The following is a 12,448-nucleotide window of genomic DNA, read 5'->3' on the forward strand; positions in this document are numbered from 1 at the left end:
TAGCATCTTCCAACAGTGAAACAGAACATTAAAATACTTTTCTAAAATGCCCCCCTTTGACCACCTTCTCTATTTGCCTAGCCAACTGGTAAGAGACCACCATTAGAGAATGCAGCTATAGGGTGGGAAAAAGGATGCCACCCTTCCTGCTCCCCACCCTGCTGTGCCCCTAGAAGTAGTAAGGTATGATAGGCAAAGACATGGGAATAACAGCGTCCCAGGTGAGCTCAACTCTTCTGGTGAATTACTGATTGTCTTCTACATACCACACAAGGGACTTTGGTAACACAGCTAAGACACAGCCTGTCCAAGAGCTCAGAGCCTCACAGAGGAAACGCACATGTGAAAGATCAAATACCCAGCACGCAATCGAGCAGCCCGTTTTACAGAGCTGTGCAGGATCATCTAAGTGTCTGCAGAGCGGAACGTGCGGCCACAGTGCTGACACTGTGTCATTTGTTCAAACCATCAGGCCATCAGTCGGTGCCTTGTAAAACCCTCCAAGTATCCGTACACCTCTGTATTTTCAGCTGGGAACCATAACACTGATGCTTGCCATTAGTGATTCTCAAGACCTAAACCATGATCAGGATTCTCATCACAGAGTCTTTGCAAAATCAAGCCAGTATCTAATAGGAAGGTAACCGAGCTGGATTTCAGCAGAGCCCAGCACATTCTTTATTCTGAGGAGCCCAACATTATAAGGCTTCCTAGTTGAAACCATGTGTTTGAAAAAGCGTCAAGTTGTTATTTATGGTAATCTAAAGCAGTCAGTCATACTTTAGAAGAAGGATGCGTTGAGATATGACAGCTGCAATTTTTTAAAGAAGAAAGTTGAAGAACTCAAACACCGAGGCTTTCTGAGATTAGTTCTTAGCCAAAAAAGAAAAGGGGAAAATTGTGATTTCCTACTTGTGCTTGAATTTTAGAAGTTAAAAGTGTTCATCAACCTTCAACCACTCAAGCCTTTATAGCAGTCAGCTATAGAATAATGCTGTATAACAAAAGAGCCACAAAAAGTCTCAGTAGCATTTAACAAGAAACATGTATTTCTTGCTAACACATCTGTAGGGCAACTGGAGAATCTGTCACATCCTGGATACACAATGTCATTCAAGCAACTCAAAGAGTATAGGCTAGCCAAGGTGTTTCTTTTCACTGAACTGGGAGAAACACAACAGGCCAAATCCAGCCAGGCAAATATACACACCACATCCCCTACTTAAACCACATCCACTTGCATCCAATTGGCCAAAGCAAGTCACATGGCCAAGCCCCATACCAAGAACTGAAAAAGAACCTACTACCCACCAAGAGGCCAGGGCAAGGGTACGGTGCATGACAGTACCTCAGATGAGGCAAAATTTGATATTAGCCCAACCTACCGCACTTGCTAAAGAATCCTGGAAGAGAGGCATTGTTGACACCATTTGTTCTTAGGCAGTTGAATCAATGGAGTTATTCACCCAAGGTGGACCAGGCAGTATGTTGTTCCAGAAAAACTAGAATCTGAATCTTCTACCTTCTGGCTGTCTGTGATTTATACAGGGATCTAGCTTACTAATTTGCAACTAGCGTACATCTTTAATAACCCCATCCCTTAATTATTTTTCCTTGTAGATAGCAATTCTCCCCAGCAAAGGCCAGATCTAACCCTGTCTCCACTCTTAGCATGGTCACAGTGCTTAACTTTTGTTCGGGATCTTCTGCAGTGTTTTTTATGAGCTATTTTTTACTATTACTACACTAATAAACTGTTTATGGTGGGAAAGCTACATCAGAAAACTCTGGCTACTTGAAAAAAGACTTTATTAAAAACATTTCCTTCCCACTCTAACACTGGCCCCATGGGGCAGAAGCCATTTTTCTGCCTACACTAAGCCTTCAAGACTGCACGGGACAGTGGAGAAGAAATTACCCATGGTGGCAGAGTAGTGAGAATAAAGTTTGAAGCTAGATTATTATTATTATTATTATTATTTATTGGTGGCACTGGGCATGGAGCCCAGAGTCTTTCTACCTCGGGGCTATACTCCCAGACCTATTTTATATTTTATTTGGAAACAGGGTCTCACTAAGTTGCTGAGAGCCTCACTAAGTAGCGGAGGCTAGCCTCGAACCTGTGCGATCCTCCTGTCTCCGCCTCCCAAGCCCGGGAAATACAAGCGCGCCACCACTCCCGGCTGAAGCTAGTTCTTGAGTATGAGATATTGACTCCACTGCTACTGTCCTGCGCCATCACCAACTGCATCCTGTCTCAAAGCATCCTCACTAGAGCTATGAAGGGACAGAGCCACCCTGAGGCGACAGCCTCCCATGTCATGTCCACTCACTCATTCATGTAAAAAATGATCACTGAAGGCCAGCCCTGGGCCTGGCCTAGTGCTGGGCTGGATGTGCTAAAACACGCGGACTGGCTCTCACGCAGTTCACCTTCTGTAGGGAGGGGCACGTTGTGCCCCCAAACAAAAAGGCAAACAGCCTAGCTTCAGATCCTAAGAAGGGTTGAGAAGAAGGGAGCCTGTGGCTGCCTATACATGAATGGCTTAACTTCTCTCTCGAGACTTCAGTCCCTTCATCTGCAGAGCAAGATAACTCCCAACACTGGCCAGGCCAGCCCTTAGCCAGGGTTAGGTTAATCAACTAAGCTAAACTGAGACCTGGGCCTCCACCAGGCGCACTGCTGCTGGGCCGGCATTCCTGGAGCCCCTGGGTCTTAGCTCTCACCAAAGTAAAAACAAAACTGATATTCCCGGGAGACGGTGGTGGTGAAGTGCAGGAAGAGGAGGAGGGGACCCTGGCTCCTCGGAACAGAAGCCCAGCCGGTGGGGCTGGGACGCTGAGCCAGGCCAGCAGGCCTAGTCCCGCTCCCCGCTGGGCAGTGCCCGCCCAGGAGCTGCTTGTTTAAGATGCTCGGGTGGGGCGGGGGAAACGTCCCGGCTCTCCACTCTCACCCCTCGGGAACCAGGCGCCGCCTGGGCCTCCCCCTCCCTCCCCACTTCCTCCGCCACTGACAGCAGTCGCTAGTGACAGCTTGGGGGCGGGGAGGGCGAAGGCTGTCCCGCCTCCTCTCGCCCTCCTCTCCGACCTCGGAGAGGCAGAGTCTGGCACCGAGACCAGCAGGCTGCTGCCCGCCCCCCAAGGCTCCTGCGCTCCGGAGCTCCTTCGCGACGCTGGGGGGCTGCAGGCTGGCCATCCCCCCACGCCGCCCAGCGGCGACGCCGAGGCCACGCGGCCTCCTGCACCCTGGAGGCCCTCGCTCTCCGCCCGCGGCAGCTGCGCCCTGGGGGCGGGAGGGGCGCGGGGTGCCGGGGCTTCAAGTTTCCCCCGGCGCGGGGTTGTGCAACGCGAGCGGAGCGGGAGCCGCGGAGCCCATAAACAAAGCCACGTGGCCTCGGGCCGGGGGCCGGGCTAAGCGCGGGCGGCTCTTCCGGCAACAAAGGGCCGGGGCCGGGCGCCCGGGATAAATACCGCGGCTCGGGCTCGGCGCGGCACTCTCGCACCCCAGCATCCGCGCCCCGACGCCCCCGTCCCCGCTCTCGGCGCCATGCCATTCCTTGGGCAAGACTGGCGGTCCCCCGGGCAGAGCTGGGTGAAGACCGCCGACGGCTGGAAGCGTTTCCTGGACGAGAAGAGCGGCGGCTTGGTGAGCGAGCTCGGCAGGTGAGGGCGCCCGCCACCTTCCTGCCCCCACGGCCCCCCGGGGGCCAGGGCGGGGGACCCGGCGAGCTCGGGGCCGGCGGAGCGGGGGCAGTGAGCCGCCCCGTGTCTGCAGAGGTCGCCGGAGACTCGGAGACCGGGGATCTGGTTGCGGTCCACCGGTCAAGGTCAGCGTCTCCGAGTGGACCTGACTCCTTCCTTGGCGAGCCCCGATCCCGCTGAGAATCTGACAGTGGCGGACCTGGCTCCCCCTCCCCAGCCCACGCCAAAGCTCAGGCTCGCGCGCCCGTCTCGGGGCTCCCGGCCTTGGGACACCGCAGACGCGCAGGGATGGGGGCCAGTGGGCTGCCAGGTTCCCTCCTCCGCCGGGGTGGAGGGGCTCCCAGGGTCCGCACAAGCCGGCGACGGGAAGGGACGAGGTCGCGCTGGAGCTCCCCGGGCTCTCCCCACGCAGCACGGTCGCCTGCGAGGGGGCAGGGGACGAGTAACCGGCAGGGCGGCAGATGGTCCCCGGGCTGCAGCGTGCGAGGCAACCGTAGAGTCTGGAGGCTGCTGGGAAGCCGAGGGGGAGAGAAGCCCACGGCCCTCTGCTGTGGGGGAGCGCCTGCACCTGCTTCCTCGGTAGCTCCGTCTTCAGTCTTCTTGTACAGTGAGAGTACTACCATTTTTAGGGGTGCCCGCCACCCAAGACCTGAGGGCTCCCCTGAACTCTTAACAGTCCGGTGGGAAAGCTGAGGTCTCCCGAGGTCTATGCTCAACTTCGTTATCACAAAACGACTGATAAATGATGTGGTCCAGAGTCAGTCCCCAGGAAGGACACTTGGCCCCCCTCCTCCTAAAGGGCTGTTTGACTCACTTGAGGAAGGCGATAGATAAAAGTGGGTCCAGACCTGGCTGCTAGACTGCAGCCAGGTCACCCTTGGGTGCCTTTGCCCGCTGTCTTTGGTTAAGACCACTGGCCCCTGAGCCCTTAAATTGGCTTCTGTGAAAAGTCCTGTAACTGGGCCAGGTTCCCACTCACTGAGATTTTTTTTTACCAGTGTTTGTCTGGAGGAAGGCTTGGCAATAAATTCTAAGAAAATTGAATATTAAGAAGATGTGAGCAAGGTGTGGTGGTGCACACTTGTAATGCCAGTGTTCGGGAGGCTGAGACAGGCACAGGTTCCCCACCAGTCTCAGCAACTTAGTGAGACCCTGTTTCAAAAGAAATGAATAGCCACGGGTGGTGGCACAGGCTTGTAATCCCAGTGCTTGGGAGAGTGAGACAGGAGAATCCAAGTTCACAGCCAGTCTCAGCTACTTAGTGAGGCCCTCCGCAACCTAGTGAGATACTCCTTTCAAAATAAGGAATAAAAAATAGGGCTGGGGGTGTAGCTTAGAGGTAGAATTCCCCGGGGTTCAATCCCCAGGACTGCAAAAATAAATAGATACATAAATAAAATAGGGCTGGGGGTATAGCTTGGAGATAGAAGGCCTCTGGGTTCAGTCCACAGTACCACAAAAGAAAAGATAGTTATTTGAGGCAGCTTGACCTCCAGAGCCCCCATTTATTTGTGATATATAATGCATCAAAGTCCCTTTGACCCTAAATGAAGAGAAACAAATGATTCACTGCTGAGGTCTAAATTAACCTTCATGTTGGAGGCTCTTTGGGAAAGTCCCAGGGGAAACTTTATCCACAGAAAATCAAACAATTTGTTTACAGAAAAATAAAGGCAACTGTTCTCACCAGGCTATCTTGTAGAGGCTGGAGTTATCAATTATGCCTAAATGATTCTCTCTTGATGAAGTGGGAAGAGGGTAGAGGAGCAGCTTCCTTCCTCCCTCCTTGTTCTAAGGAGCTATGATCTAATATTCTGGTACTTTGTTTCTGTATAAAAGTTCAGCTTCTTTCTAGGAAGGTGGAGCCGGGATCCAACCAGCTGTGTCAGGACAACTCACCAGAATAGAATCGTAGAAGAGCAGTTGATTGCGTTTAGCGAGAGGAGATGAAAAATGGGGAGCCTCCAGTTCCTACGAAAACTCCATTACTACTCCATGAAATAAATTGGTGTCTCTTTCCTTTGGAAAGAAATAGTGGTCCCTCACACTCCACAGTATGGAAGACCTGAAGGTCTTTTATTTAAACTCCATATATTTAGACTAGGCTGGGCTCAGGTGGCTTGGGGGAGGGGCCCCGGTTTTCCCCCTTCCTAAAGCTTTCTTTCCTTCCATTTCACACCTTTTGAACTGAAACTATTACACTCAGCAGGCATCATTCCCAACAAAGCTGTGATCAATCTAGTGACCACCTGTGGTCCTCTGATGAGTCAGAGTTGAGGAATCATTTGATAGTCTCCCAGCAAAGCAGCTGGCTGTTTGTTTGCAGGGTATTTTTTTTTCCCCCCAGCAATTGTAAACAATCCCCGCCTTACTTAGCAGGAGGCGGCTGCCAACTTCTTAAAAGCAGTTGGCCTTCTGAGGTCTGGGTTTGTCATCTCAAATATCCCCACTGTTTTCCGTCTTGGTTTCTCTGTGATGTCAGGTTTGGACCTGTGCCTGGCTACACAGGTGAGGTTGAATACCCTCTCCTGTTCTGGGAAAACAAAAGGCAGGCGCTTAAAGAAGGTAGCAGGAACTGTAAACAGGACTCCCGAGCCATGGGATACTTACTTCTCCCGTTCCACACACCAGTGTGTGAGCTGCCCAGAAGGAGCAAAGGATGATGGGTTCCTTTGGTGGTTTTCAGCCTGGAGTTACTGTTTCACAGTGACCATGCTGTCTACCCAGCAGCACACCTGTTCTGGGCTCTGCTGGCCACTTTCCCTGCAGTCCAGAGCCCTCCTCCAACAGTAGAAAGTGACAAATCCCACTGCAGCCAGGTGCCTCCTGAGATCATGGGAGGATTTCAGATAAGGTTAAAGTGGGGGCCCTGCTTCTTAAAAAGTTGAAACAGCACAAGATAGAAGTGGAATGGTGAGCGTTAAATTTGGTGAGACGGGCTAAAAATTCAAGGAAAGGATTGAGCATGAATTGGGCTGTCCAAGAACGCTTCGAGGAAGTGGTGGTTGGGGTGGACCACAGTGCCCTCCTCACCAGCAAGCCCCGCACCCCCATGCCACCCCAGGATGAGTAACCTAAGCTGTGGTCTCCAAGCCTGCCCTTCTGGAGTTGAAAACTCACTGGAATGTTTCTTTACTGTGTAGCTGAGGCTGGACCAGGAAGCAGGAAGTTTGCTTTGGTGCCCTGGATAGAAATAATAGTTATGATTTTATGAGTGCTTACGATGTGCAAGGCCTGATTCTAAGAGCTCTGTACACTAGACTGTTCACCAGGGCACTCCTTTGTCAGATGAGCCATCTGGATATGTCTTCAAGCAAATGAGCACCAAGAGCCCTCGGGCATTAATCAAGGCTATAGAACCACTGTAGGACAGGACATGACTTTATTAAATGGTTTTATTGCAAATGGAGTAAGAAATAGGCCTCCATCCTTTTTTTCCCCCATTCCTTTATCTGCTGCCAAAATGCTCTAATTTATGGTCTTATTTTTAAATCTTTTCACCTTTGCTAATGTTGTCTTAAAGTACCTTGGTATGTGTTTGATGGTAATGTGGGGCTGGGGAGGAGGAACTTTTCTTATTCTAAGCCAGAGTCTGTAAAATTCAAGATTAGTAAGAACAGACAACAAACTAGCATCTTGTTAGATATTATTTGAATTTTAGTGAAGAGAGCAGTCTCCTTTAGGTGGTTTTGCTTATTAAAAAAAAAAAAAAAAGTTAGATGCTGCAATTCCTTAAGTGGTGGTGGGGTTTTTTGTGTGTTACAAATATTGGTTGTAATTTTCCATTGGTTTTGCATTTCCTTGAAATAGACGTAACTGAACTCTCAAAATAGCCTCCAGCTGAATATATTATTGCTTAAAAGAAAACGTATAAACAGGCAACATAAATAAACCCATAGCCTTTCCTCCCAGGCCCTACCTCCGGAATTCAAAACCTAATACCAAAGGAACGAGAGGTATAGGATTTCCCTTTGGTTAAAACTTTTCTGCCTTCTACAGTGAGGGAGTATCATCAATTACGTAAAGTTCTTCTAACTTGCTTTTGAAATGAGTCACTCAGGCTTAAAACAGGTGCTCCCATTCCCTTGAAGAATGCTTTCCTTCGGAGAATAAGCTGAAATAAAGGGATTTTATTTTATTTTTTATTATTTATTTATTTATTTATTTATTTATTTATTTATTTATTTATTGGTGGTACTAGGGTTCCTGGAAGCCCATCTACCTCCGGGCTACACTCCCAGACCTATTTTATATTTTTATTTGGAAACAGGGTCTCTTAAGCCAGCGCGAATGGCTTCGAACCTGCGTGATCCTCGTCTCCACCTCCCAAGCGCGGGGATTACAAGCGTGCGTCACCACGCCCGGCCTGAAATAAAGGGATTTTAAATTTCTCAGGAATGCTCACAATCTACACTAGCTCTGAGAAGTTTCTGCTGAACTTTACATGTGTGGTTGAGAGTACGATAGCTTCGTTTTTGTTTCCCTATATGTGGGCTTTATACTGTAGGTTTGGGTTGTTTTGTGGGTGTGTATGTGTGCACGCATGTGCACACCAAGCTTTCTTTGAGCCTCCTGTGGGGTATTTTTGCATACAGAATGTTCTTTTGCTTTCAAAAGCTTTGGTACATCATGGACCATGCAAATGACCTTCCATCGGTTCCTCAGCTTTGAAATTTGTTATGTTAGCCTCAGGGAATCCTGTTCTCTTCTTTCTTCTGCCACTTTCTTCCTGCTGACCTTGGAGCAGATAACCCACCAGTCAGTGACTTTGCTTAAAAGAAAGTCCGAAGTGTCACCCAAGTAGACAAACACACACCCAGGTGTCACACCAAGCCTGGCCCCACACATTCACTCTTGGCTTCCTTAATTAAATGCCTCTGAGAGAGGACATTGCTGCAGTCCCCTAGCTAAAACCTAAAAATATCCCATTTCCCTGAATGAAAAGGAGAAGGCTAGAGATATTAGGAAACTCAATAAATGACATGAAGTACGACTTTTAAGAAGGAAGATTGACAAACGATTGATGATCCATCAAGTTGGGGGTCCAGAAAAGCAGCGCTTAGTATATTGTTGAAGATGTTGCTGTGTAAGCTTTTTAGTAAGATATTTATTAGACTAATTGAAGTGCTACAGGAGAGACTATCACAACAAAAGGATACTGGAAATTGTTTCAAACCCTCTTTTCTGCCATTTATATGAGGCATGGAAAGTACAGGTAGATCTCATTTTACCCAACAGATATTAAGTCCAAAGACAACGTAAACCAGGTCACATTTTATTTATTTTTTTAATAAAAATAAGGGATGGAACCCAGGGGCATTCTACCTCTGAGTTACACCCCCAGCCCTATTTTTAAGTCTTTTTATTTGTGAAACAGGGTCTCACTGAGTTGTGGAGAGCCTTGCTAAGTAGCTGAGGCTGTCTGTGAACCACGATCCTCCTGTCTCAGCCTCCCGAATGCTGGGATTACAAGTGTGCACCACCACGCCGGGCACCAAGTCACATTTTTAAATTCAGTAGAGGCAGCTGGGCGTGGTGGTGCATGCACGCTTGTAATCCTCGCGCTTGGGAGGCAGAGACAGGAGGATCACGCAGGTTCAAAGCCAGCCGAGCTGGCTTAAGAGACCCTGTTTCCAAAAATAAAAAGTATAAAATAGGTCTGGGAGTGTAGCCCGGAGGTAGAAGGGCTTCCAGGAACCCCAGTACCACCAAAAAATAAATTAATTAATTAACTCAGTAGAGGCTTTCAGAAAATTAAAGGACTGTATATATTGGCGGTGTCACACACAAACACTATCCCCTCGTAATTTATAATTTGTCATTATAAATCCTGGCTTTCAACTCTCATGTGGGATGAGGGAGGAAGAGAACCTGTCTTTTCATTGTAACTCAGTATTTCTCCTGCATCCCTTCTGTGGAGGCTACTCAGAGATTTACATCAACGTCACACAGTGTAGTGGAATAGAAACTATCATACACACACGCATCATAGCTCAGCCTGCGGAGGGAAATATGCACCGGGCCCAAGCTGAACCTGCCTATCCTTCAGTGACCTGAGCATTGGACAGGTACACTGTCTTTTCAGCCCTTCCAAATTTAGGAATTACATATTTGTGCTGTGTATGCTGGGTCCCAAGGTCTTCACCTTGCAATCAAGGATCCTCAACAACTAACACTGTTCACTAAACCTCTGCTCGAAGAGGAGGCGCCAGGTCAGTGTTCTGTAAATGTGATCATGGTTTAAAGACATGAGAGCTGGGGATGTGACATGGGCGGGGAGAGGGTCTGCCTAGCAGAACTCTTCAAAAATAAAGAGGTGATAGGAGCATGCTAGTAAAATGCAGCTGGGTATACTTTCGATGGGTGAGTCGCATGATCCATTAATTATATCTCAGCTGAGCTGTTTGCCAAGAAGAAAAGGCAGCAGCTCGGAGTCGGTGCTTTTGCAAAATGTCGGCATTGTTCAGTACAGTGGTACCAGTAATGACCCTCCCCCACGCCATTACTTTTGTTTAAAGTAACATTGTAGTGCCCTGCGTCACTTGCCATTGAAATTAAAGAGTGTGGTGCTGTGTACCAAATTACAATAGCAGGCCTTGTCTGGGAATTAAAAAGAAAAAAAGCCCCCAATCCCTGCCCTCCGCACAGAGCTGACAGTATTTCATCCTAAAAAAGACAAGTCTGTGCTTGTCTGGACTTAATGTTTTGTTTAAAAGTTTGTGTGTTTTTATAACCCGGTAAGTTATTTTTAGAAGCAGCTCATATTCAAGTATAGCTGTTACCGCTCATCTTCTCTTGTCTCCTGTTATCATAGTTACTGCAACCGAGATGTATACAATAAGGAGAATCTTTTCAACAGCCTGAACTATGATGTTGCAGCCAAGAAGAGAAAGAAGGACATACTGAATAGCAAAACCAAAACCCAATGTAAGCCGTTCGTTTTGAACATAAGACGAAAGTTGTTGGAGCAGAGTTAGCCTTGGTTCCTGGAGGGGGCCGTCACACCACCTGTGGTGGTTATACTTCTGTCTTAATGTTCCCTGTGCCACCGATGGAGGTTTCTGGGACCTTCATACCCAGAAACCTGGCCGTGCCATTTTATAAGCAAGATTAACATGTTCTTAGTATGACGTATAAGTACAAGCCACCCATAAATTTTTTAAAGATTAACATGCTCTTTATTAACTTCGTGTTTATAAGTCATTTGCGTGTTGGGCCATTTTCCCCCTGCTTGTCACAAGCATTTGAAATAAGTAATATAGCTATTAGACGGTGATGTGGTCAGCTCCATTAATACCAGCCTGTGTGTTTATTTTGAACATTGTCTTGAGGCTTTGGAAATAGATTTGTACCTCTTTCTTTGTATAAATATATTTCTAGATGCTGTATGTGCTAGCAGAGGATATAAAGTTCTATTAATGAGCATGAATTTAGATCATTTTAGCTTAATCCATTTGTATTGCACGGTTTCTCATGTTATCTGTTTCATGTCTACTTTTTTTGTGGCCATATATAAGTTTAGATTTGGCGTTTAAAACAAACTTGTACTTTGGTATTCGTTTTTATATTATTTTAATTTGGAGTTTTGGTCTACTAAAACTGACTATCAAAGATTTGGAGTGCTTCAGATAAAGTAAATTAAAGCTCCTGTATTTATATACTGCGGAAATGTCACATTCACATCCTATTACGTTGCCATAGAGTCTTTTTATTCTTTCAAAACGTTTTAGCCAGGTGTGGTGGCACATGCTTGTAATCCCAGTACTTGGGAGACTGAAACAGGAGGGTCACAGATGTGCAGCCAGCCTCAGCTTCCTAGTGAGGCCATCTGCAACTTAGTGAGACCCTGTTTCAAAATAAAGAATAAAAAAATAGGGCTGGGGATGGAGATCAGAGGTAAAATGCCTGTGGGTTTGATCCCCAATACTATAAAAAAAACTTATTAAACTTTAGAGTAAATGAAAAAGAGTCATGTTTAAACTTTTGTGCATATTACACACTTTAAATTTGTCTTGCTTTGGCTTTGTTTTTTACTCTATAGATTTCCACCAAGAAAAATGGATCTATGTTCACAAAGGAAGTACTAAAGAGGTGAGTGCCCGTCTACATCGTTTATTAAACCATTAGGCTTAGCCTTATACCTCCCTAAAAGGACAGAAGAGGAGGGGAAATTGGACAATAATACTATTTCAAATCCTTCTGTCTTCTTGAAGGGGGTGTTAATAGCCTACTGCCTAGCCACCCATTAGAGACTAGGACTACAGAGAGAGGGGTGGGCTCCCCACTCATCCAGCGAGATAATGTGTAAAAGGGTGTTATAAAAACTAATGTGCCTGTCCCAACTGTAATTTATAAGCCCTGTATTTCACCTCCCCTTCATTCTAAGATTTCTTCAGAATTCAACTTGGTTAAGTTTTAGCCCTTGCAGGGCTAAAATCACTAAATCTAACAAGTTTTCAGTGCCTGCTCAAGTGGTAGAGGAGGGGACAAGGCATTCGGCTAATTTTATTTCAGCACTTTTTATTTTTATTTCAGCTAATTTTCTTACAGCACTTGATAAACTCTGCCATGGACATTTTCCTTCAACACAGGCAATAGAATTTCTGTCACAGTCAGGGATCTTGGAGAACAGCTAGTTCCCTCTGTAATTTGAGGCCCAGAGATGGTCAGTGATAGAACCAGGACCACCCAGATCCTCGGAGCAGAGTTAGGACTGTATGTCAGAGCTCTGTACTCCCAACTCCTT

General features: G+C 47.2%; 1 protein-coding gene across 2 annotated transcripts in view; it reads left to right on the forward strand.

Annotated features, from left to right (window-relative positions):
• Positions 1-3,547: 3,547 nt before the first annotated feature.
• FBXO32 (F-box protein 32) overlaps positions 3,548-12,448 on the forward strand; it is a gene marked incomplete at both ends in the record, with an annotated part of 35,933 nt that continues 27,032 nt past the window's right edge. For both annotated transcript variants that reach the window (XM_080693523.1, XM_080693524.1), the window contains 3 exons: positions 3,548-3,663; positions 10,517-10,629; positions 11,744-11,793. In XM_080693523.1, coding sequence (XP_080549649.1) covers positions 3,548-3,663; positions 10,517-10,629; positions 11,744-11,793 — 279 coding nt within the window. The remainder of the gene's footprint in view (positions 3,664-10,516; positions 10,630-11,743; positions 11,794-12,448) is intronic.

Source organism: Muscardinus avellanarius (genome assembly GCF_963383645.1).
Source record: "Muscardinus avellanarius genome assembly, chromosome: 4".
In the NCBI taxonomy this organism is placed as follows: domain Eukaryota; kingdom Metazoa; phylum Chordata; class Mammalia; order Rodentia; family Gliridae; genus Muscardinus; species Muscardinus avellanarius.